General features: G+C 49.6%; 1 protein-coding gene across 1 annotated transcript in view; it reads left to right on the top strand.

Moving 5' to 3' along the window:
* The window catches only part of SNX7 (sorting nexin 7), a 28,962-nt gene extending 14,166 nt beyond the window's left edge, over positions 1-14,796 (top strand). The window contains exons 8-9 of the mRNA XM_005878555.2: positions 6,320-6,472; positions 14,419-14,796. Coding sequence (XP_005878617.1) covers positions 6,320-6,472; positions 14,419-14,496 — 231 coding nt within the window. The 3' untranslated portion in view covers positions 14,497-14,796. The remainder of the gene's footprint in view (positions 1-6,319; positions 6,473-14,418) is intronic.
* Positions 14,797-26,436: the final 11,640 nt, after the last annotated feature.

Genomic DNA, 26,436 nt, shown 5'->3' with positions numbered 1-26,436 from the left:
CTGCCTCAATAAATATTTGATGAGGCTCAGAGCAGCAGTAACACACTGGGAGTCCGAGGCCTGGAGGGGGCTTGGATGCTGTTACTCACCGTGCGACTTTAATCAGACATTAATTACTCTTTATCCACGAACGTGCAGAACTAATAATGCTGGCTTTGAAGGAAAACGTTTTGAAGATGAATTAATGTGTATAAAGGTAGAGCTTGTGTCAGTAAAAATTTTGATAAGAGGAAAAAAGTACAGAAGAATAATATACTAGAGACTATATAATGGCATCATAAAACTTACTATTTAAGCCGGGGGTGGGAGCCTTTTTCCTGCCAAGGGCCATTTGGATATTTATAACATCATTTTCGGGCCACACACAATGATCAGCTTAAAAACCAGCCTGCTCTATTTGGCCAAACACTGAATTAACTCACCCCTGATGCCTTGGCAGGGCCAGGCCAAATGATTTCTGGGGCCCTATATGGCCCGCGGGCGGGGCGTTCCCCACCCCTGATTTAAGGATGAATCGTCTCAATGGTGCTCCTAAAGTCAGCAGTTCTGCTCCACAAAGACCAGAGCAGCGTCCCCTGGGGGGTGCCCCCCCCCCAATGTCGGTGCCCTTGGATTGCACGGAGCTCTGGGCCTTGGAGAGGGAGGTTTTTCTGGGGGTTGGTTCCCAAGTTAGGCAACCTGGGTTCCGAGAAGTTACAAAAAAAGGCACTTCAACCTCAATAAACCTTACTTTTTCTTGTTAATAAAATGGGGACAATAATAATTACCCAACAGCTGTATTGTGAGGACTTTATGAGATAATATGTGAGATATTGGATTAAGTACAAAATAAAATAAAAATAATTTACGACAAAATCGTTTAGCCTGAGAAGCTCTGTAAAATAAATCAGCTCAGATTTTGGCTTCAAAATGATTTTTAACCTCAATGTGACCTTATGATAATACAGTGTATTTCTCAGCTTAGATGATGCTCTTTAGGGACAAATAGAGGAAATTATTATCTCTAAGAGGTTAAAAAACCTTAAATTTTCTAAGCAGACACATTATTCTTTTTTAAAAAAAATACACTTTTATTGATTTTAGAGAGGAAGGGAGAGCGAGAGAGAAAGAGACAAACATTGATGAGAGAGAAATGTCGATCCGCTGCCTCCTGCACGCCCTCTGCTGGGAATCGAGCCCCAACCAGGGCATGTGCCGTGACCGGGAACCCTTTCAGGGCCCAGGCCGACACTCAACCAACCGAGCCACACGGGCCGGGGCACATTATTCCTTTTTCAAGGGTTTATATCAAGAGGACTCCTAGAAGCACCCAGAGACGCCTCCCCTTCGGTCTAATGTATTGGGGGGGGGGGGGGGGCTGCTGTGCAGAGGACTCAAAGGAAAGCATTTCCTAAACTGGGCCGTTTAACAGCCGCCCCGTCGCCTCCAGTGTCACGGAGTCACGCTGACCCTTCCTGAGGGATGCTCAAGGTGTCGGGTCTGGCTTGACAGGTGACGTGTCCACGACACTTGCGGTATTTTAGGATCACTTGTCATTTTTACGAAGTGCATTGCGTGCTTTTACTGCACACGTTCCGTTTAGATAACAGAGTCGACCGGGGGCGGCAGGGAGAGAGGCTCCTGTGTTGAAGACAAGTGTGCATTGTGCCGTCGACGAAGAAGGTGCCGCTCAGCAATCGCACGGCTGCCTCACCGCGGCGTTGTCTCACCAAGCGTCTCCTTTCCCCGCGTGCCTCTCCCCTCGCGCAAATCAGAAAATAACAGCACTTTCTCGCCGAGAGCTCTCAGCTCCCCCTGCAATTTAATTACCGCCTGTGAAGGAGCGGAGCTGTCAGATCTTGAGTTTGCTATTGTCTTCTGATGGAGGGCCCCTCGAAATCTTTTTATTTAGGCGTGTTATTTTCAAGAACGTTTCGAAAGGATCAGTTCCGGCTTTCCTGGTTATGAAGAGAGATTTTTAGCATTTGAATAAATAGGATGGTTGATTTTATTCCATAAAAGGAAATAACAGAGAAGCTGTTTCACAAAGAAAACAAGGATTTTTCGCCCCCAGTAAGAATAGCTGTTATGATCAAATTGTATTGTTCTGCTCAAAAATGTTGGTGATGTGTGCCTTTAGGGGTAGGGGCAGGCCCATTTTAAGTTTCTGTGATCTTTATTTATCTACTAGAGGCCTGGCGCATGAAATTCGTGCACTCGGAGGGGGTCCCTCAGCCCGGCCTACACCCTCTCGCAGTCCAGGAGCCCAGAGGGGTGGGCCTGAGCCATCAGTCAGACATCCTTAGCGCTGCCATGGAAGCAGGAGAGGCTCCTGCCACTGCCACTTCGCTTGCCAACCATGAGCCCGGCTTCTGGCTGAGTGGTTCTCACTGACCACCAGGGGGCAGCTCCTGCATTGAGCATCTGCCCCTTGGTGGTCAGTGCGCATCATAGCGATCAGTCATTCCACAGTTTGGTCGATTTGCATATTAGCCTTTTATTTATAGGATTATTATTATTTATTGATGAGAGAGAGAGAGAGCCAGGCAGACAGACATCGACTTGTTCCACTTATTGATACGTTCATTGATTGGTTCTTATATATGCCCTGACAGGGGATTGAACCCATAACCTTGACATATCGAGATGTCGTCGCTCTAACCAACTGAGCTACTGGGCCAGGGCCCAAGTTTCTGTAATATTTAAAAGTAAAGAAAATAAACCTTGGAAAGGCAATAGGGAAATGAGCCTCGATTTATTACTGATATTTTACTTTCCTAAAAGCATTCATTCCTTCCACAAATACTATTATTTATCAAGTTCCCACTGAGCGTGCGCACCGGGACATGGGGTGGGAAGACGGACACGCAGGCCCAGAGGACAGCGTCCATCAACAGGAGGCAAGTCCGTGAAGTAACTGCTGGTCCCGTGAGTGACAGGGAAGGACCAGTGGGCGGGGACAGACGACAGCAACACGGACTGGTTTGTACGGAAATGCTGTTCTCAGAAGGAGCTGGTGTTTAAGCTGAAAGGAAAAGAAAATGAGCCAGAAGATTCAAAACAGACTAGTTTTTCGGAAACCTCACCTAGTATTGGTCCTCTTTGAAATCTAAGAAACTTTAAAAATGCTTTTTCCAAGCAGGTCTTCTGCATCTTGTGATCAATTTATTCCTAAGTATCTTGTGTTTTTGTTTGTTTGTGTCATAAATTAGAAAATGGATGCAAACACCTTAAATACTTACAAAGGCCACGCTTACGAAAATACATCCATTTTCAAAACTGAGCTGCCCCACAGGCGTGGCCCCGTCCTGGGGAGACACCTGTGTGTGTTTCTCACCAGGTGAAGGGCGTGCTCACCTCCTGCGTGAGGAGAGGCTGGGTCCTAAGTGGCTGCCGGATGTCCTTGCGTGGGTTTCTGCATCTGCTAATGTAATTGTATGATTTCCTCCACATGCACTTCGTGTGGGGATCTGCACGGAGATTTTTTTCTTTGGAACCGACCCCGGGTCCCTGGGGTCAAGCGGACACGGTCCTCACAGGATTTGGCTGGCTCCGTTTTTCGGACTTTCACGTCTGTTCCCGAATGAGAATACAGCTGCCCCGCCCCTTCCTGAAGCTTCTGCAGTCATTCCATGGGCTTCTGTTAAAATCCAAACTCCCACTTCAGGGCCTGGCGGCTGCCCGCTTCTCTGTCATCTTCTGCCGTCCCCGCACTCACGGGCTAGGGACCAGCCGGAAGGGACCACCTGTCCTTTCTCACAAGCGCCCGCCAGCCTCCAGGCTGCCACCTGCTAGTTGCTTTGCTCATGACGCACAGCACCTTTCCTTTGTCCAGCTCCATGTTCTCTCTCCTTCTAGGCGTGAGTCCTGGAGGGCCAGCCCATTGCTGTACCTGCACCTTAGTCCCTCGCTCAGGCTAGAGGGCTGCTGAGAGGGTGGAAGAGGGCCGGGATGAGCCAAACCCTCCCTCCGCGTTGTGCATGGCGCCCCCATCGCTCCATGCAGGTGGGCCGGTTCCCTCCCCCGCTCCTGTCCCTGCTCACCCTCCCCACCCAACACCTCCCTGGGACTCGGGAACCCTCCAGCAGCACAGCTGGGCCCTGCTCCCCACCTTCCCGGGCTCCCCGCTCCCTGCAGGCTCGCGCCATGCCCAGAGCCAGTTCCCCCTCTCACGGTCCATCTGCCCCTCCATGCGTTTCCTGGGGACCCCTTTCCTGTTTCCTCTGCTGGGACAGACCGCTTTCTGCATTGCACGGCCGCCTCGGGGTGTTATTTATCCTCACGGACTGCATCCCCCTCCAGGGAGAGCGGTTGGCTGGCCCCGGGCGCCGGCGTGGCTGGCGCAGTCAGCGGGGAGGGGACACGGCAGCCCTGGGCCTGGACCTGGCTGCTCTGCCGAAAGGCTGTGTGATCGTTCGCACTCCCTCCTCCCGGTCCCGGTGGAAGGACGATGCGCGTGCCAAGTTTGCAGCGTTGAATGCAGATGCAGTGGAATCGTGCACGGGGAGTGTGTGGCCTCCTCAGTGGCCATCACCGTGGCGCGGGCACTGGTACTCGTGCAGGGCTCGAGGTTGGAGCGGGATCCCGTGCCGTGTGCCGAGCTCCTAGCATTAATGGCTGTCATTGAGCTGGGTGGCTAACGTCTGGCTGTATGTGACGGAGCCTTGCTGTGAAATAGCAGTCCCCCTACCCCCAGCTTACAAGCGTTTATTACTTATTCCAGTTTTACAGCATTTGACGAGGTGGGGGGCGGGGGGTGGGGAGGAAGGCTTGCTGCTGCATCTATGTTTCCACCAACAGAGGGTCAAGTAGCTGCCAGTTTGTGGAAAGAATTAGTCAAGCCTGCGTCCTCTCCAGCCCTCCCCGTGCTGTCTGCCAGCAGAGAACACGAGCTGAAGTCCTGCTTGGAGAGCTCCTGGCACCTGTGTGGCGGGAGGGGCCTCCTGGGCCTGCCGGGTTTCTCAGTCCTACACCCCCACTTCAGTCAACTTTTATTATTTGTTTTTATTTTTTAAATATATATATATTTTTGGAGAGGGTGAGAGAAACAGAAACATCAATGATAAGAGAGAATCATTGATTGGCTGCCTCCTACACAACCCCGACTGGCGATTGAGCCCATAACCCAGGCATGTGCCCTGATCGGGAATTGAACCAGGACCTCCTGGTTCATAGGTTGTCGCTCAACCATTGCGCCACACCGGCCGGGCCTGTTAACTTTTGTCGATGGTCCATGTTCAGTGAGTTCCTGTGGCCAAGAACTTGGTGTGATTAAAGTCAGCTAAGGGAAAGGGCATCTGACAATAATATACTTTTCCAAATTGTTGGGAAAGGTACAGTCCAGGTCATTCTTAGTTTGAGTTAGGTGGTGTGTGCTTATTATAAACTAGAGGCCCAGTGCACAAAATTTGTGCACGGGTAGGGTCCCTAGCAGCTGCCGGCTGCCAGCCGGGGCCTCCCTTCCTGCAGTTGGCCGGCCGGCCCCACCCCCTGGTCAAACTCCCAGTCGAACTCCTGGTCAAGGGGACAATTTGCATATTAGGCTTTTATTATATAGGATTAGAGTTTCCGAGGATTGGAATCATGGGAGCTGACTGGGTGACCGGGACGCCTCTGGCCTGGAGGTTGGACTGCGTCCTGTCTGGAGGTTTTAACGCCAGTTAACTGAGCGTTCCGCCACAATGACTGGACACGGAGGCCAGGGATGGGAAGCTGCAGCGAACAAAACCCTCCTGCAGCATAAACCCCAGCAGCACACACAGCAGAGGTGATGCGAGTGTCTGTGCAGAACTTGGAGACGAGTTGTGGTTCCATTCCCTTTGTTTGGTGAGTAGTGGGGCTGAGGCCCAGGGTTGGAGAGTTAGCGGGGGGTCCCGTGCTCAGTGGGCTCAGACCTTGGACCCCCACTCAGCACCTCTGACCAAACCCGCTGTTCTCCTGATGTGAACGAGGTTGCACACAGTAAATGCCGGTGACTTTGCAAAAAAATGAAAAAGAAGAATTATTCTTCAGCTGTGTTGGTATCTATGTATATAAAAAGCTAACATGCAAAGTGTCCCCTCAGGAGTTCGACTGGGAGACCAGGAGTTCGATCGCTCGCTATGACATGCGCTGACCACCAGGGGGTGGGGCGGAATGAAGGAAGGCCCCGGCCAGCAGCCGGCAGCCAGGGAAGGAAGACCCCGATCGGCCCTGATCGCCTGCCATGCCGAGGGACCCTACCTGTGCACAAATTTTGTGTACTGGGCCTCTAGTTTTGATATAAAGTAATGTGCAGCTTAGACTCCTTGCTCAGTGGCTGGAATCTGTAGATCCACTTCTCTCTCTGTGTCCTGTTCAGCTCACGGAAGAGATTGGGAAGCTGGAAGACAAGGTGGAGTGTGCCAACACCGCACTGAGAGCGGACTGGGAGCGATGGAAGCAGAACATGCGGAACGACATCAAGTCTGCGTTTGCGGACACGGCCGAGCGGAACATCCACTACTATGAGCAGGTGATTATGACCCAGGATAGCACCTCCTGTAAAAGGGCGTCTTCTCCTTTACTGCCCCCCTTGTGTTGGGAGAGTGGTAAGGAAGCAGGTGGCCCGTTCAAGAGCCTCTCGGTGGCTCAATGCCCATGAACTTGCCAGTTAATGGGGTGATGCCACACCCTCCCACTGAGATGCGTGTGTGGATGACCAGGGAGGAGGATGTGTTTTCTGTCTTCTTCTTCCGCACAAGCTCCCAGTGGCTCACACAGCTGAGCGCAACATGAGGGGACATGCCCCCGTTTCCTCTGGTGTCTTTCTCCTCGGTCTCTTGATCTGGAAGGATTCAAAGTCCTTGCAAGCACTTGATAATGCTTCCTCATCATCTCCTTTCTTATTTCCTCTTTCTCTCCCTTTCTTTTTTTAAAAAATATTTTAATTGATTTCAGAGAGGAATAGAGAGATATAGAGACATCAGTGATGAGAGGGAATCATTGATCAGCCACCTCCTGCATGCCCCTCACTGGGGATGGAGCTCGCATCCAGGGCATGTGCCCTGACCAGGAATCGAACCTTGACCTCCTGGTTCATAGGTCGACGCTCAACCACCGAGCCATGCTGGCCAGACTCTCCCTTTCTTATGTAATAAAGGGTTTGCAAAGTGAGGAAAGAAAAAACAATTTTCTTAGAAACAATTCAATTAGCGTCACATACCATATTGCCATTTTGCAAGTTTTGTCCATCACAGCATTTGCTATCAGATGTTATGTTTTTAACACTTACCTCCAAGTAAATTATAGTTCTTTTTTAAATTTTTAATATGTTTTTATTGATTTTTTTTATTTTAGAGAGAAAAGAAGGGAGAGAGAGACAGAGAGAAACATTGATCGGCTGTCTCCTGCAGCCCGAAATCTGGGCATGTGCCCTGGCCGGGAATCGAACTGGCAACCTTTTGGTGCTTGGTACCATGCCCAACCATCTGAACCACACCAGCCGCGGTGTGAATTATAATTATAATTGGACTAGAGGCCCAGTGCACAAGATTCATGCACTGTGGGGGGGGGGTCCCTCAACACAGCCTGTGCCTTCTCATAGTCCGGGACCCTTCGGGGGATGTCTGACTGCCGGCTTAGGCCCGCTCCGGGACCTTTCGCTCCTTACCACCCGCCTGCTTGCTGCTCTTTATTGCTTGTGTTGCTGCTCCTTAGTGCTGCGGTGGAGGCGGGAGAGGCTCCTGCCACCGCCGCTGCGTTCGCCAGCCATGAGACTGGCTTCTGGCTAAGCGGCACTCCCCCTGTGGGAGCGCACTGACCACCAGGGGGCAGCTCCTGCATTGAGCGTCTGCGCCTGGTGGTCAGCGCGCATCATAGCGACCGGTCGTTCGCTGTTTGGTCGATTTGCACGTTAGGCTTTTATTATATTGGATGTGTGAACTTTATTATAACTTCAGAAAACCCCACAGTTACTTGTTCTGTTGTTTTTTTCCTGAGTAACTTCTAAGTGGTTGGCAGGTCGCCCAGCGCACTGGGGAGGGTGGGGCCCTTCAGTCCAGGCTCCCTAATTTGCACACAGACTGTGTTGTGGGCCTGGACCGCCACCCACCGTCTGCTGTTGTCCGTTAACTTCAGAATCTCTCAGACACACAGGGAGGTGGAATGCTCCAGAATCGTCCCATTCCCTTTGTAAGTTTAATCACATTCTTATGGAAATACTTCTTTTTTCATCAACATTTGCACAGACAAAGCCCCAGCGGGGTTTGTTTCTAGTGTGATGGATGAAATACGGAACGAACATTTGCCTCTGGACTTACTTTTATGAAGACAAATGGTCACAGCTGGTTTATAACTTAAAATTTAAATACCAAAGTGATCGAGGAAAATCAGATTATGAATATAAGGCAGAGTTCTGTACCAGAAGCCAGTTATTGTCTGGTGAAACGTGCATGGGTGTGCGAATTTACCCAGAGGCAGTTGACAGCAAATATAAAACAGGAATTTTATAAAATGAGGTCATTCCCACTTTGTCCTGTAGGATCGATGAGTAGGAATACATTTATGGAGTCTTTTTTTTTTTAATGAGAAGAACAAAACAATGAAACCCCAAATCCAGTTGGATATGAGTGAATCGTTTCAAAGTCTACTGGTATCCAGATAACCGAGGACAGCAATTCCTGTCACAGTGTGAAGGAACGCACAAACCACAATCATGCTGGACCAAGTGCATGGCCATTTTCTAGTTGTTCCCCAGCAGTAGCTGTTTGTGTCATTGACGCTGATGATAGAGATGCTGATGATAGAGATGCTGATGATAGAGATGATGATGATGATGTTAGAGATGCTGATGATAGAGATGCTGATGATAGAGATGATGATGGTGGTGATGATGATGATAGAGATGATGATGATGATGTTAGAGATGCTGATGATAGAGATGCTGATGATAGAGATGATGATGGTGATGATGATGGCAAAGAGATTTGGAAGAAAGTGATCCTTACTATGTCGTACAAATTGAAAGGATAGATGCTTTGAAAGCTTAATTTTGACGTCATAACCATGAAAAGAGTACGTCATGTTAACTTTTTTTGCCAAGTGCAGCAGTGTGTTGTTAGTTGGACATAATACTCAGAGTAACAGAATGTGTTCCTTCGCACAGTTTATTTTAGAATTACTAGTTAATGGGTGGAGGTCCTTGTTCTGTCGCCTTATCTTTCTGGTTATAAAATTAATACCAGGGCACTCAGAACAAACAAGAACAGCAACAACAGAGCTCAGTCCTCTGACAAGTAAGGAGGAAATGAAGAGAGCCCATGCCCTTGTCGCCTCGAGTGGCACTTTAAGCACCGTTATCGGAAAACGATTTGCTGTGTCCAATCAAACTATTGTTCAGTGTCTGCAGGGCCCTTTCTGAGCGTGTCAGCATAAAGACATGTGGCCGCGCCTGTCCAGAGTGGCTCGGTTGGTTGGGCATCGTCCCATGCACCAAGAGGTCGCTGGTTCAATTCCCAGTGGGGGCACTTGGCCGGGTTGTGGGCTCGATCCCCAGTAAGGGGCGTGCAGCAGGCAGCCGATCCATGTTTCTCTCTCAGCGAAGTTTCTCTCTCTCTCTCTCTCTCTCTCTCTCTCTCTCTCTCTCTCTCTCTCTCTCTCTCTCTCTCTCTCTCTCTCTCTCTCTCTCTCTCTCTCTCTCTCTCTCTCTCTCTCTCTCTCTCTCTCTCTCTCTCTCTCTCTCTCTCTCTCTCTCTCTCTCTCTCTCTCTCTCTCTCTCTCTCTCTCTCTCTCTCTCTCTCTCTCTCTCTCTCTCTCTCTCTCTCTCTCTCTCTCTCTCTCTCTCTCTCTCTCTCTCTCTCTCTCTCTCTCTCTCTCTCTCCTCTCTCTCTAAAAATCAATAAAAACATATTTAAAAAGAACAACATGAGGTTGCATGGCCAGGTCAGAGGTCACGTCATTCCAGATGCTGTCAGTCTTCCATGTCGTTGCCTCATGTAAAATCTCTCATTTAAGGATCTAATCTGTCAGGTAGAGGTGTTGGTACTTCTCCTGTCACCCCCTCCCATCCACACAGTCCTCACAGCATCTGAGGAAAATAAAATTAGAAAACATGCGCAATGCTCTCACACAAAGCACCTCACCACCACGCCTGCGCCTCGAGAATCGTCCAGGAACCCAGAAGTAAGTGTGGTCTTCCTCTCCGTGTTCTGGACTTCGGGTGCCCAGACACAGGGACCTTGATGTTTGGAATGTAATTCCATATGAAACGGCGCACCGCGTGATTGGCTTGCTGTTAGTAAAAATCGATGATGATATGATACAGCAAATGTGCGCGTGGAAAAGATACGCCTTCGAATGTGGCTCCTGGATTAATTCTTCCTGTAAGACTTGCCATGCTTTCCTGGGTGTGAAAGTGAGAAGCGGAACCTCTCTCTTCAGCAGACCTTGAGTGAGAGCTCAGACTCAGGACAAAGCAGTGAAGCAATGGGCCACAAGGTGGCGTTTCCAGCTGATGAGTCCTGTGCCTTCACTCCTGCAGTTACGGCTTTACAGATGCACACTTATTACTGGTATATTCTTGAGAGACATAAGAAATTTTTAGAAAACGTGCAGATTTCGTCATTCTGAAGCTGTTGGTATTTCTAACATCCTAAGTGGGCAGGTGACTCTCAGGAGCTGAATGTAGGCTTCCCCCGAATGGAATCTATGAATAATCGTGAGCTGCTGCAAAACACCAGGAGCTGCTTTCCTCTAGTGACATGGCCTCCAATGTCTCTCTAGATGGGTGACTTCCTAAAACTTTAAAGCAGGCAGCTCCCAAAGGGTCCGTGACGGGTTTGAGTCTCAGGGTTCGGTGGTAAAGAGCAGTTACTAAAAGGTCACACAGCTCGTCGCCCTCATCTTAGGCCTGGTCTACGACTGTGATAACGTCATTGATTTTGCAGCCATATTGGCTCCAGGTAGAGGTGTTTACAGGTTTGAGCTTCAGTATTTCCTCAAACATCAGTGATGTTGTCTGCGCCCAAGGCCATTGGGACACTCAGCGACCCGCAGGCACGGCTCCCACTGGTAGGTTAGTAGAGAGACGCGCTTACACCGTGCTGTCTGAATACGCTTTCAGATCAGGGGGGAGACGGGAGCCACCACAGTTGCTGCCTTAATATGGGAAATTCTGGTTTTAAAAGAAACACATGCTAAGGTTTGGCTGTTACCACATTTTACAAACTTATGGTTATTTTACTTGGTTGTCATAGGTAGGATTGTTGTGTTTATGTGATAATTTGGATGAAACTAACTTTTCTTTTTTCAAGTTTCCTTTTGCAATTGCCGTTGACATTCGGGATTATGTTGTATTAGTTTCAGGTGAACAGCATGGCGGTTAGACAGTCACGTGCTTTTCAAAGTGGTCCCCCCGGTATTCCAGTTCCCACCTGGCACCGTACAGAAATATGACAGTGTGATTGCCCATATTCCCTATGCTGTGCTTTAAATCTTTAAGGCAATTCTGAAACAGCCACTGTGTACTTCTGAACCCCTTCACCTTTTTCACTCAGCCCCCAAACCCCCTCCCCTCTGACAACCATCAATCTGTTCTCCGTACTATCAGTCTGTTTGGATGAAACTAAATTTTCTGTTAGCTGTTCCGTGAACAGGGTATAGCATCTATATAATAAAAGCCTAAGCGACTGTTAAGGCGGAACAACCAGAACGACCGGTCGCTATGACGTGCACTGACCACCAGGGGGCAGACGCTCAACACAGGACCCCCCTGGTGGTCAGTGTGCTCCCATAGGGGGAGCGCCACTCAGCCAGAAGCCAGGTTCATGGCTGGCGAGCGCAGTGGCGGTTGTGGGAGCCTCTCCCGCCTCCACGGCAGCACTAAGGAGCAGTGAGCCGAGCGGTAAATATCAGTGAGCAGGCAGGTGGTAAGGAGTGAGGGGTCCCAGACTGCAAGAGGGATGTCCGACTGCTGGAGAGTGGGCCTAAGCCGGCAGGTGGACATCCCCTGAGGGGTCCAGAACTGCGAGAGGGCACAGGCCGTGCTGAGGGACCCCAAGCCCCCCAGTGCAAAATTTTGTGCACCGGGCCTCTAGTTACCTATAAAAATACTAAACTTTATGTTGGCGTTATTCCATGGTGGCTAAGAGCATGGGCCTTGGGCAGGTGCAACGGTGACCTTGAGCTGGAAGCCCTTGAAGACTTATACTTGAGGTTCTTCATCTCTAAAGCACTAAAAATAACAGGGCCTGCATCACAGATCTGCTTGCATGCTAGGCTGTGTGTGTGTGTGGAATAGAATGAAGACAGATGAAAGAAAAGGCCTAGAAGCAACATTGACCATTCTGGGTAAGTCACTAAAATAAATGATTTTGAAGCTTTCTTACTCAGAAATATTTTTCTGGCGTCTCAACCAGCTTATCCTTTAAGTCACAACTTCTTTCCCTTGAGCCTGAAATTGCCAACATAGAACGTAAGTCTCCAAGCTGCTCGATAAACACATGAAATGCATGTCACCCGCACTCCGTGCCCAGCACAAAGGGAGGTTTCAGTAAACGCCGACCCCTGGAGGAAGAGCAGCCACTGGCACTGCGTCTCCATGCTGTAGGAATCTTTGGACATCCTTTGCGATGATGATCATCCTACAAATATCGAAGACGGCGGGGAGGGGCAGTGTTGCCCCTGCTGTGTCTCCACACCTTGTCCTGCCCCACAGAGCCAGGCAGACTCGACCATTGCATGGGGTCGCCATCAGCCCTGGGACACCCGCCCTTTTAGTTCTCGGGTGACACTTGATGGGCACACATAGTCCGCGCCCTTATCCTGGGCTTGTAAAAACGGCCCAAAGAAGGACCAAGGTTCGCCTGCAGTCCCACTGGGTCCGAACGGCCTCACGTCCCACCATCTCGGAAACTATTCATCCTTAAATGCGGAAGCTCCGTGGGAGCTCTGTTGTGCCTGTGGGAGCCCCATTCGTGTCCTCATTTGTTCTTTAGGAAACTTTGCCCCCTTGCTGTGGGGTCACCACCCATGTGCCTCTTCTAAGGGCGCTGGCATCGCTACCTCGTGAAAATGGCAAGAGATTCACTTTCGCTGGACACTACAGGTCACAATTTCCTTAACTGTCAGATACAAGGTGTGGTTTCATCAAAGCATTGAAGCCAACGAAGTAGAACGTAAGGGGGACCATGACACACGATTCAACTAGAAGTGGGATTCCTGTGCTGATTCTCCGGTGAGGATAAAGCTAGAACGAGCTGACGGTTCCATGAACGTTCAGGCCAACGGAGATACCGGGCACTTTCGGGTGTTGCTCTGATTTTTTAGGTTTTTAGCTCACGTCACAAGTTGTAATGATTTCAGAGTCGAAAAAATCAATCCCTTGATGGTGTGTTTTCTTCCACCACTGAAAAAAGGCTGCTCTGCTGTCTTCTCGCTCACACCGTTTGGATGAGAAACGCTGTCATCCTCGTCTTCTGTATACAGCACACAAGCTGTTAAGATTATCCCGTGGATGCAGTTCACACGGGTACCGGAGGCTAGGCCATGGGGAGGATCGGCCCCAGGCAAGGTCACGACCCCGTTTACGTCTGTGTGTCTTCTTCAGTCTCCTTATCTCTTTCTCGCTTCCCGAGCCCAGCAATGGCCAGCTTGCCCCAGCGGGGCCCACAGACCCTCACGGCATCATTGCCAACTTTCTGAGCACTTGCTTTGTGCGAGGCGTTCTGCCTAGAGGTTTGTGCAGGTGATGGAAATGCCATTTCACAGTTGCTTTCGTGGTAAGTGAGCACTGTCAGTGACCTGCGTTTCAGCTGAAGAAACTCGGATCTAGACCATCAGCCTGTGCGAACCCACCTGCTGTTGTGGGACTCAGACCGATGGAGGCATGGCTGCGTCTCCGTCCTCTGCCTGGCCCCTGCCCCCTCACAGCCAAATGCTCCATCTTTTCCTGGATCACTTAGTGGGGTACCAGTGGGTCATTTCAGCAAACTAATCCTGGCTCATCCTTTAACCTTGTACAGGCTTTCCCCGCACTGAGCAGTCCTTTCCCTCATGAAGAATTAAAGTGTAGCTCTACCCGGTTTGGCTCAGTGGATAGAGTGTCAGCCCGTGGACTGAAGGGTCCTGGGTTTGATTCCAGTCAAGGGAACACGCCCCGGTTGCAGGCTCGATCATTGTCCCTGGTTGGGGTTCGTGCAGGAGGCAACCAATAGATGTGTCTCTCTCACATTGATGTTTCTCTCTCTCTGTCTCTCCCCCCTTCCACTCTCTCTAAAATTCAATGGGAAAATATCCTCCGGTGAGATTAAGAAAATGTTTTTTTAAAAAGAATTAAAATGTGTAGAACAGGACGAGGGCCTGGCAAGCTGGTGGGAGAGTGGAGTGGGGCGGATGGCTGTGGGCCGGTGATACCGGGCCGCCCATCCTTGAACATTGACCGTGAGCCACTGCTCATCTCCTCCTGTGTGTTTCGTTCCTCAGTGCCTTGCTACCTGGGAATCCTTCCTCACAGCACAGTCCGACCTCTACACCAAAGAGCCCCCTGAAGATAAACCTTAGTCCCACGGAAGGCCGGCTTCTGTGTGACCTTGGAGAGACAGCATCGGTTGGCCAAAGTGATGCCCTCGAGATGGGTCGTATCCTTTATAAAGTGGACGGAAATATTCCACAGGGTCTGGGAAACCAACAGGGGGAGCTTGGGAGTTCCAAATCGCTGGTATAAATTGGGATGTACGTGTATAGCTTAGTTTTCATTATGTTCGTAAATTTGTATGCCCACAATGAGATTATTTGTCCGTGGAATGTGTCATTCTAAATATATTGTAAAGACTCAATTTTAATAAAAAGTTTGATATGAAAGGACTGGCTGTGGTGTGTTCTTTTTCTACAGAACCTGAAGCAGATTCTAATATGAATTCAGTGGATAGTAACAGTCACCTTTATTTCATCCCAGCTTCCTCTGAAATGCTATTCACTTCAATTAAGAACTTGAAATAATTATAAAAAACTAGAGGCCCGGTGCACAAATTCGTGCAGTGGTGGGAGGTGGTCCCTTGGCCTGGCCGGTGATCAGGGCGGCAGGAGGTTGGCTCAGGGGAGGGGTCTCCTAAGGTTGGCCAGCCAGGGGGAGGGGCCACGGGAGGTTGGTTGTAGAAGTTCACTGACCACCAGGGGACAACTCCTGCCTTGAGTGTCTGCCCCCCGGTGGTCAGTGTGCGTTATAGCAACCAGTCGACCAGTTGTTTGGTCGTTTGGTCACTTAGGCTTTTATATATATATAGATGATTTAATATGATTAAACATGAATGATAACTGTTCGATGGTTTGTTAAAAGATAAGTAATTATTTTTCACAATTTTTAAAAAGGTACCAAAATTATTATTTGAGTTCTTAGTTAGAAATCATGCGATCATATTCCCACTGGTAAATTTTTGGGGGTCTTTTTTACATAGTCTTCACAACTCACATCTAGCTTTTATTTATTTTTTTTAAATATGTTTTTATTGATTTTATAGAGAGGAAGAGAGAGAGAGAAACATCAGTGAGATGGATTCATCAGCCAGCTGCCTCCTGCATGCCCCCAACTGGGGATCAAGCCCGTATCCTGGGCATGTTCCCTGACCAGGAATCGAACTGGGTGCATCTTGGTGCACAGAAGATGCCCAATGAACTGAGCCACACCAGCCATGCCAGATTTTGTTTTTTACTGTACACAGTGTTTATGAGATTGATTCTGCCATTTATTTATTGAACTAGAGGCCTGGTGCACGAAAATTCGTGCACTCGGGTGGGAGCTCAGCCTGGCCTGTGCCCTCTTGCAGCCTGGGACTCCTCAGGGGATGTCCACTTGCCAGCTTAGGCCCGCTCTGGCAGGCCAGGAGCCCTCGGGGGATGTCTGACTGCCTGTTTAAACATGAATGATAACTGGCAGTCAGACATCCTTAGCGCTCCCACAGCCAACCTTCTGTGACCCTCTCCCCGCTCATCTCTGTCTAGCTCTCTGCCGTACCACCTGGAGCTTCTGGTGTGGGTTTCTTGAGCTGGTTGTCACGTGTGCTGGGATGGTTATTGTTAGTAACGTGAAATATGATTCCTGGATCCTTCATCAAAACAACAACAAAATAGCATAACACATTTGACTTTTACTTAAAAGGAAGACCTACCCTAAGGTTTACGCGTACCTTTCATTGAACACGGGCCTGTTTTCCATACCTGCTCCCGGAACACTGGGTTCCTTCTGTTCAGTGTCTGTTCCCCAGGCCCAGCAGGAAAGGAACCGGGAAACGTCTCCTGATGCCCCGCGTTCCCAACAGCAGATGGAGAGTGACAGCCCCGCCGCAGACAGGACGGAAAGCTGCCTGGAGACAGATCCTTGGCAACCCAGCTCTGACATCGAGCTGACAGATGTCAAGATAACGCTCCTGCGTTTGATCGTGGCTTTGGTAAACCCTCAGAGTGGTTAGAGGTAGCATGGAATTCTGCGTGCACTGTGAGAAGCAACAACACGAGGCATTTGGAGCATTTACAATGCCGACCTTGTGTGTCAGGTATTCCAGGCCCCATCTCCCATCTGTGGAAGGGGAAGCCAGCCTGCCAGACCTGCAGTGCTGGGAAGTATGAGAGTAAATTATGCACAGCCGACTTTGGCTACTTGGACAAAAAAAAAAAAAAAAGGCATGAAATTCTACATCAGTTCCCCCTTATTCCTTCCTCCTTGCCCCCCATACTTGAAACTTGCAGCCCATCCATGAATGTATCCTGAGATAAAGCAAGCCACGGGTCCTAGCTCCTAAGGTATATTGTAGTCAGAAAGGTTCCGCGTAGGATGCAAGTGTGTGAGTAAAAATAGACATAGGTACATATTTGAGTTCATGTTTATGTACACGGGCGTGTGTGCATGAGTGGGGTGGCAGCGTGTGCAGTAATTAGTGGACAGACGAGTGCACTAGAAATCACCGGAGCGGGAAGCCCATTGCATGGTCACTGATGCTTATAGTCCTGCCTCCTTTCAATGAACCACAGCTCCCTCGGGTTTGAAAATATACTTACGTTCGTCTTCATACAGTTACTGAGCAATGAGATGCTTTCCAGTGGGCAGCTGTGTGTGTGTGTGTGTGTGTGTGTGTGTGTGTGTGTGTGTCTGCCCTCATCCCTTGGGGAGTGTGACTCTTTCAGGCCATAATTACATTCGTTCCAAAGGGCAAAGCGGACCTCCCCCAGCCTGTTGATACTTCTCTCGGCGTAAGCCATGGAGATGGAAGAGGTGGCTCGTGTTTTCCAGTCTACAGCATGATGGCGGGGGAATCTTCCGGTAAGATCAGAAGAACAATGCTTTCTCATTTTAAGGGAAATCATCCCCGAACATGCAATTTAAATAGCTCCTCAGAGCCGGGTAAGTGAGGCATTTGATAATTATGCATACAAGGCGTTCTCTTCCTACCTGAAGTATTGTGATTACCGGTTCCAAGATTAAGTTGCGATCGCTTTTAGGTGGTTTATTTGGACAATATGAGATGGTAAAATCTTTTGAAACCCCTCGCATGGACCTGTCGCCATCCATGCATCCACTCGGTGCTCATGCGCTAGCTCCACAGATACTCCCCTGCGGACAGGTGCCCCGCCCGCCACCTGGGCGGCTGTGGACGGTAATGGGAGGTTACAGAAGCGCCGCCGCCGGCCCTCAGGAGCTGCAAGTTCCCTGAGAGACGGACACCACGCACAGGCAACAACCAGTCTCCATCGGTGCCGGCACGCGGCCCTAGGGTTGCCGTAAGAAAGCCCCAACTAGGTGGCTCAGGACACAGAGATTTATTGCCTCACGAAATGGAGGCACTCAGGGAAAATCCCACATCAACAACCCAAATTTAAGTTTTTATGCTTGACTCTCCCAGGGAAGGGAGGCCTAGGTCACCCGCCAGGTGGCCTGACCGGGCTCCCGGACAGCCCTTTGCTCCAATTCGGAAGGTAACTGTGCTCTAACCAGCCGGCAACCCCTGCTGGGACGTCTGTGTCGCTGCTCGCTTTGGTCTATAAAAACCTCTCACCTTCGCTCTTCTGAGTTCCGTTCTGTCTGCAGAATTTTTTCTTGTAACTCCATCCAATAGTCCGAGCTAAAGAACATTGTCGATAAAACGCTGGGAATTCTGAAATGCAGAGATGTCGGTGGCTATAAGAACGTGGCCTATGCACTGACAGGTTACGGTTCGTTACCTGTCGCCTGGAAGGCCTGGCTGATAACGGTTCTGGTTGGAGTCAGAATGGACTCTTGCCTGGATGCCTCCCGTTAGACCGAGTGCCTCTGGGGCTGCCACCCGTGCAGGCCAGGCCCTGGGAGTGAGGTCAGCCACACAGAATAGGCTCAGTACTTGTTGAACTGGACTTAGAATAAAAATCTGGATAATTCACTATTTTTTCAAATTCCCACATGACTTCGATCGCAACGTCTACTGAGACTGGTCGTTCAGAATGGTACCTTCCGTCTGCAAGAGGCGTTTCTCTGCTTCTGTGAATTGGTTTTACAGCGCTGACTTGGGAGGGTTTTGTCCAGTTCTGTGGTAATGAGTCTAAAGCAACGCCTAAGACCTTCTAAATTTCATAATAATTTGCCTGCATTTTGGAGATGGCTCTCAGGGGAACTTAGTCCAACCACAAATGTGTTGGGGATTCAGGGGCCTAAAATAAGGACGTAATTTTTTATTCTCTCTGTGCTCAGTCTTGGCTACTGGCTGCCAGGGACCTGGAGCTCCCCGAGCAGACTCTGCCCTCTGACCACGTTCTGCCGCGAGATGCCTGGTCCAGAGAACGCGCCATCCGTCCGAGCTGGTCCGAGGGATGTTTGAGGTTGCGATCTTGTAACCCGGTCTGAAAATAGCCCCCTTTCCAAGACCACCAATTTCTGCAGTTAAGGCACCTTCACCATGAACCCCACTGGCGCTGGGGAGGAGGGTGGCGTGTCTCCCCCACGAGCTGAGTGGCTGGGCCCTCTGCTCTTTAAAGGGGAGGAAGCTAATTTCTGCAGTTAAGGCACCTTCACCATGAACCCCACCGGCGCCGGGAGGAGGGTGGCGTGTCTCCCCCACGAGCTGAGCGGCTGGGCCCTCTGCTCTTTAAAGGGGAGGAAGCCGTCATCACAGGGACGCGCCGAAATGCCTCGGGTCAGGAATGAACGGAGAACGGAGCTCCCTTGGTGCCGGGCAGCTGTGTCGCCGGCGGGGTAAGGAGCGTGGATGTTTCCTGCAGTGCCACGCAAGGAGGAACCCGGAAAACAGCGCCCACACGCGCCCCCGGAACTTGGGGGCCATGTCATCGCTTCCATCTGCGTGATGCTCTGCCCCGGTTGCTATGGTACCCGGTGTAGACGACATGTCACATGTTTCATGAGGCCTCGGGGCTCAGGAAGGGTTTGACGGCAGGTGTTTCAAGCCAAAACCTCAACAGGGCTCTCTTAAGGTCATTGGTTCACACTTCACACCAGGCAGTGAATGTAAGTGGCTGCTCTGGCCACTAGGGGGAGCTGTAGGCCGCTCCATCCACTGCACATCACCCGGAGTCTGCTCACTTGCAGGAGCCAAAGACTTCAAGCTCGAGGGTCCTAGAGTTGGCATCTCGCCCGGCCGGCGTGGCTCCGTGGTTGAGCGTTGACCTATGAACCAGGAGGTCACGGTTCGATCCCCAGCCAGGGCACATGCCCAGGTTGCAGGCTCAATCTCCAGTGTGAGGCGCGCAGGAGGCAGCCGATCCATGCAGTCAGGGCACATGCCCAGGTTGCAGGCTCAATCTCCACTGTGGGGCGCGCAGGAGGCAGCCAATCCATGCTTCTCTCTCAGCATTGATATTTCTATCTCTCCCTCTCCCTTCCTCTCTGAAATCAGTTAAATATGTATAATTGGGGGAGGGGGAGGCGTCCATCTGTGCATGTCAGGCCCTGGGAGAGTGATGTCAGCCCCACAGAATATACTCAGTACTCATTGAACCGGACTTAGAATAAAATATATATATACTAGAGGCCCGGTGCACAAAATTCATGCAGGGGGGTGTGTGTCCCTCAGCCTGGCCTGCACCCTCTCCAATCTGGGATCCCTCTCACAATCCAGAACCACTGGCTCCTAAGCGCTCACCTGCCTGCCTGCCTGATGCCCCTAACTGCTCTCCCCTCCTGGCCTGATCCCCCTAACTGCCTAACTGCTCTCCCCTGCCAGCCTGGTCCCCCTAACTGCCTATCTGCTCTCCCCTCCTGGTCTAAACCTTCTTACTGCCCATCTGCTCTCCCTTCCTCTCCACGCCTTTAGACCCCGGCGCAGGAGTGCTGAGAGCTCTCTGCCGAGGCCCCGCCCCTGTCCTGACGCCCCCCTTTAGGCCAGGTGGCATTGTGGGCCTGTGTGCGCCTCCGCCAGGGGGTAGCCTCCGCCAGGGATTGTCCTGGTGGTGCAATCCCTGCCCCCGTCCCCGCCCACTAGTTCCTGTGTGCGCGCAGCCTGTTGAACGGTCGTGACTGGGACACCGCTAGGACCAATTAGTGCAGATATAGATATAGATAGATATAGATATAGATATAGATATAGATATAGATATAGATATAGATATATAGATTTTATATATATTGTAAGAGTTGGCATCATGAGAGATGGACTCAAGCTCTCCCCTATGGGAGTAGACCCGAAGTAAAGGGATTGAGAGTGTTTGGTTCCTGGAGTCTGGGGTTTCCATCCTGGCAAAATGCTGATTTTCTCCAGTCGCAGTTTCCTCATCCGCAATATCCGGGTAAGAGGTAGTGATCGCTCTCGTTGAGGGATCAGCACAGGGATCAGATGAGGCTCTTAGCTTCTCTGGTCCCCCGTGCTCACTGCATCTTCGGAATCCTCGCCTGTGGAGTGTGGCTTCTTGTGAAGGTAAACGATGACTGACTTAGGCCACCTGTGCCCAGTCCTCGCTTCCCCTTCTCAACGGGGTTTAGCATGGTTGTTTGAAGCACCGGATTATTTTTTATTAGTATTGTTTTTAATCTTCACCTGAGGATCTTTGTCCATTGATTTCTAGGGAGTGTGGAAGAGAGAGGGAAAGACAGAGAGAAACATCGATGTGAGAGAAACACATCGATTGGTTGCCTCCTGCATGAACCTGGACCAGGGCCCCGGGCGGGGAGGAGCCTGCAACGAAGGTACGTGCCCTTGACCAGAATCAAACCCGGGACCCTTTGGTCCGCAGGCCAAATGCCCCTAACCAAACTGGCTAGGGCGGCACTGGATTATTTTAAGGCTCATGGATGTGACAGAGAAACATCAATTGGTTACTTCCTGTATGTGCCCCGACTAGGGATCGAACTTGCAACCTGGATATGTGCCCTGACCAGGAATCAAACCCGCAACCCTAACACTCTAAGCAAAGGAGCCCGCTGGCCAGGGCCACAGCTCAGCGTTTTAATCTGCCTGCCCAAGCCTCGCTCACCCCAGAAGCACAGTGTAGGTCAGTGGGGACCTTTCTTTGTCTGAAGTGTAAGAAAAGGGAACACAACCCTCTTAGCTATGAAAACAACTGGTCTCCTTTGAAGAGTCACACTCACATGACAATGACAATGACAGGATTACCGCAAAGCCTGGGCGGCGTGTAGGATATAGTGTCCTGGAACGTCTGTTCTGCAGAAATGCAGGTGCGAGGAGCAGAAGGCACGGGAACCTGGCCGGCAGCAACTGGAATAGCCCGTTAGGGTCCGGGGTGATTTGTTTTTCTTTAAACAATTATATTCAAAACGGTTGTTGCATTTCAGTTTTTCTTTTTAAAATGGCGAGGCAATCAATTGCAGGGACATTATATGACAACGCCAGAAAAACATTACCCTGAAACGAAAGCACACAGCTGTTACTTCACAGGAATGGACATGATGTTAGGGCGAAGGCTTACGGAGTTAGGATTAGGGCTAGGACTAGGGTTGGGGGTAGGATTAGGGCTATGGCTTTGGATAAGCTTAAGGTTAAGGTTAGGGTTAGGACTAGGGATAGGATTAGTGTTAGGATTAGGGCTATGGCTAGGGTTATGGTTAAGATTAGGGTTAGGGTTAGGATTATGGGTAAGGTTAGGATTATGCTTAGGGTTAGTGCTAGGACTAGATTAGGGCTAAGGTTAGGGTTAGGATTAGGGCTAGGGTTAGGGCTAGGGCTAGGGTTAGGGTTAGGGCTAGGGTAGGTTTAGGTTTAGGATTAGGGTTAGGAATAGGGTTAGGGCTAGGGTTAGGGCCAGGGTTAGGGGTCGTGTAGGGTTAGGGTTAGGGTTATGGTTAGGGATAGGGTTAGGTTTAGGGTTAGGGTTAGTGATAGGGTTAGGATCAGGTAAGGGTTAGGGTTAGGATTATGGTTTGGGTTTCGGCCATGGTTAGGGTTAAGGTTACAGTTAGGGTTTGTGCCAGGGTTAAGGTTAGGGTTAGGGTTAGGATTAGGGCTAGGGCTAGGGCCAGGGTTAAGGGTAGTTTAGGGTTAGGGTTAGCGCTAGGGTAGGTGTAGGGTTTGGGATAGGGTTAGAGTTAGAGTTAGGGTTAGGTATGGTGTTATGGATAGGGTTAAGGGTAGGGCTAAGGCTAGGGTTAGGTTTAGGGTTAGGGTTTAGGATTAGGGTTGGGGTTTGTTCCAGGGTTAGTATTAGGGTTAGGGTTAGGGATAGGGCTAGGGTTAGGGTTAGGGTTAGGGTTGGGGTTAGGTTTATGGATAGGGTTAGGGCTAGGATTATGGCCAGGGTAAGGGATAAGGTAGGGTTAGGGTTAGGGCTAGCGTTAGGGTTAGGGTTAGGATTAGGGTTAGGATCGGGTTATGGTTATAGTTAGGGTCAGGCTTTGGGTTAGGATTAGGATCGGGTAAGGGTTAGGGTTAGGGTTAGGGTTAGGGTTAGGAGTAGGATAGGGTTAGGGTTAGGGTTAGGAGTAGGATAGGGTTAGGGTTAGGGTTAGGAGTAGGATAGGGTTAGGGTTAGGGTTAGGAGTAGGATAGGGTTAGGGTTAGGGTTAGGAGTAGGATAGGGTTAGGGTTAGGGTTAGGAGTAGGATAGGGTTAGGGTTAGGGTTAGGAGTAGGATAGGGTTAGGGTTAGGGTTAGGAGTAGGATAGGGTTAGGGTTAGGGTTAGGAGTAGGATAGGGTTAGGGTTAGGGTTAGGAGTAGGATAGGGTTAGGGTTAGGGTTAGGAGTAGGATAGGGTTAGGGTTAGGGTTAGGAGTAGGATAGGGTTAGGGTTAGGGTTAGGAGTAGGATAGGGTTAGGGTTAGGGTTAGGAGTAGGATAGGGTTAGGGTTAGGGTTAGGAGTAGGATAGGGTTAGGGTTAGGGTTAGGAGTAGGATAGGGTTAGGGTTAGGGTTAGGAGTAGGATAGGGTTAGGGTTAGGGTTAGGAGTAGGATAGGGTTAGGGTTAGGGTTAGGAGTAGGATAGGGTTAGGGTTAGGGTTAGGAGTAGGATAGGGTTAGGGTTAGGGTTAGGAGTAGGATAGGGTTAGGGTTAGGGTTAGGAGTAGGATAGGGTTAGGGTTAGGGTTAGGAGTAGGATAGGGTTAGGGTTAGGGTTAGGAGTAGGATAGGGTTAGGGTTAGGGTTAGGAGTAGGATAGGGTTAGGGTTAGGGTTAGGAGTAGGATAGGGTTAGGGTTAGGGTTAGGAGTAGGATAGGGTTAGGGTTAGGGTTAGGAGTAGGATAGGGTTAGGGTTAGGGTTAGGAGTAGGATAGGGTTAGGGTTAGGGTTAGGAGTAGGATAGGGTTAGGGTTAGGGTTAGGAGTAGGATAGGGTTAGGGTTAGGGTTAGGAGTAGGATAGGGTTAGGGTTAGGGTTAGGAGTAGGATAGGGTTAGGGTTAGGGTTAGGAGTAGGATAGGGTTAGGGTTAGGGTTAGGAGTAGGATAGGGTTAGGGTTAGGGTTAGGAGTAGGATAGGGTTAGGGTTAGGGTTAGGAGTAGGATAGGGTTAGGGTTAGGGTTAGGAGTAGGATAGGGTTAGGGTTAGGGTTAGGAGTAGGATAGGGTTAGGGTTAGGGTTAGGAGTAGGATAGGGTTAGGGTTAGGGTTAGGAGTAGGATAGGGTTAGGGTTAGGGTTAGGAGTAGGATAGGGTTAGGGTTAGGGTTAGGAGTAGGATAGGGTTAGGGTTAGGGTTAGGAGTAGGATAGGGTTAGGGTTAGGGTTAGGAGTAGGATAGGGTTAGGGTTAGGGTTAGGAGTAGGATAGGGTTAGGGTTAGGGTTAGGAGTAGGATAGGGTTAGGGTTAGGGTTAGGAGTAGGATAGGGTTAGGGTTAGGGTTAGGAGTAGGATAGGGTTAGGGTTAGGGTTAGGAGTAGGATAGGGTTAGGGTTAGGGTTAGGAGTAGGATAGGGTTAGGGTTAGGGTTAGGAGTAGGATAGGGTTAGGGTTAGGGTTAGGAGTAGGATAGGGTTAGGGTTAGGGTTAGGAGTAGGATAGGGTTAGGGTTAGGGTTAGGAGTAGGATAGGGTTAGGGTTAGGGTTAGGAGTAGGATAGGGTTAGGGTTAGGGTTAGGAGTAGGATAGGGTTAGGGTTAGGGTTAGGAGTAGGATAGGGTTAGGGTTAGGGTTAGGAGTAGGATAGGGTTAGGGTTAGGGTTAGGAGTAGGATAGGGTTAGGGTTAGGGTTAGGAGTAGGATAGGGTTAGGGTTAGGGTTAGGAGTAGGATAGGGTTAGGGTTAGGGTTAGGAGTAGGATAGGGTTAGGGTTAGGGTTAGGAGTAGGATAGGGTTAGGGTTAGGGTTAGGAGTAGGATAGGGTTAGGGTTAGGGTTAGGAGTAGGATAGGGTTAGGGTTAGGGTTAGGAGTAGGATAGGGTTAGGGTTAGGGTTAGGAGTAGGATAGGGTTAGGGTTAGGGTTAGGAGTAGGATAGGGTTAGGGTTAGGGTTAGGAGTAGGATAGGGTTAGGGTTAGGGTTAGGTTTAGGAGTAGGATAGGTTTAGGAGTAGGATAGGGTTAGGAGTAGGATAGGGTTAGGGTTAGGGTTAGGGTTAAGGTTAGGGTTAGGGTTAGGTTTAGGATTAGATAGGGCTAGGTTTAAGGTTAGGTTTAGGGTTAGTGTTACGGTTAGGGTTAGGGTTAGGGTTACGGTTAAGGTTAGGGTTAGGGTTAGGTTTAGGATTAGATAGGGCTAGGTTTAAGGTTAGGTTTAGGGTTAGTGTTACGGTTAGGGTTAGGGTTAGGGTTACGGTTAAGGTTAGGGTTAGGGTTAGGTTTAGGATTAGATAGGGCTAGGTTTAAGGTTAGGTTTAGGGTTAGTGTTACGGTTAGGGTTAGGGTTAGGGTTACGGTTAAGGTTAGGGTTAGGGTTAGGTTTAGGATTAGATAGGGCTAGGTTTAAGGTTAGGTTTAGGGTTAGTGTTACGGTTAGGGTTAGGGTTAGGGTTACGGTTAAGGTTAGGGTTAGGGTTAGGTTTAGGATTAGATAGGGCTAGGTTTAAGGTTAGGTTTAGGGTTAGTGTTACGGTTAGGGTTAGGGTTAGGGTTACGGTTAAGGTTAGGGTTAGGGTTAGGTTTAGGATTAGATAGGGCTAGGTTTAAGGTTAGGTTTAGGGTTAGTGTTACGGTTAGGGTTAGGGTTAGGGTTACGGTTAAGGTTAGGGTTAGGGTTAGGTTTAGGATTAGATAGGGCTAGGTTTAAGGTTAGGTTTAGGGTTAGTGTTACGGTTAGGGTTAGGGTTAGGGTTACGGTTAAGGTTAGGGTTAGGGTTAGGTTTAGGATTAGATAGGGCTAGGTTTAAGGTTAGGTTTAGGGTTAGTGTTACGGTTAGGGTTAGGGTTAGGGTTACGGTTAAGGTTAGGGTTAGGGTTAGGTTTAGGATTAGATAGGGCTAGGTTTAAGGTTAGGTTTAGGGTTAGTGTTACGGTTAGGGTTAGGGTTAGGGTTACGGTTAAGGTTAGGGTTAGGGTTAGGTTTAGGATTAGATAGGGCTAGGTTTAAGGTTAGGTTTAGGGTTAGTGTTACGGTTAGGGTTAGGGTTAGGGTTACGGTTAAGGTTAGGGTTAGGGTTAGGTTTAGGATTAGATAGGGCTAGGTTTAAGGTTAGGTTTAGGGTTAGTGTTACGGTTAGGGTTAGGGTTAGGGTTACGGTTAAGGTTAGGGTTAGGGTTAGGTTTAGGATTAGATAGGGCTAGGTTTAAGGTTAGGTTTAGGGTTAGTGTTACGGTTAGGGTTAGGGTTAGGGTTACGGTTAAGGTTAGGGTTAGGGTTAGGTTTAGGATTAGATAGGGCTAGGTTTAAGGTTAGGTTTAGGGTTAGTGTTACGGTTAGGGTTAGGGTTAGGGTTACGGTTAAGGTTAGGGTTAGGGTTAGGTTTAGGATTAGATAGGGCTAGGTTTAAGGTTAGGTTTAGGGTTAGTGTTACGGTTAGGGTTAGGGTTAGGGTTACGGTTAAGGTTAGGGTTAGGGTTAGGTTTAGGATTAGATAGGGCTAGGTTTAAGGTTAGGTTTAGGGTTAGTGTTACGGTTAGGGTTAGGGTTAGGGTTACGGTTAAGGTTAGGGTTAGGGTTAGG

This window comes from Myotis brandtii, unplaced genomic scaffold, assembly GCF_000412655.1.
Source record: "Myotis brandtii unplaced genomic scaffold, ASM41265v1 scaffold565, whole genome shotgun sequence".
Taxonomy (NCBI): domain Eukaryota; kingdom Metazoa; phylum Chordata; class Mammalia; order Chiroptera; family Vespertilionidae; genus Myotis; species Myotis brandtii.
Note: the sequence above shows the minus strand (reverse complement) of the source record. Positions and strands in the feature narration are given on the sequence as shown.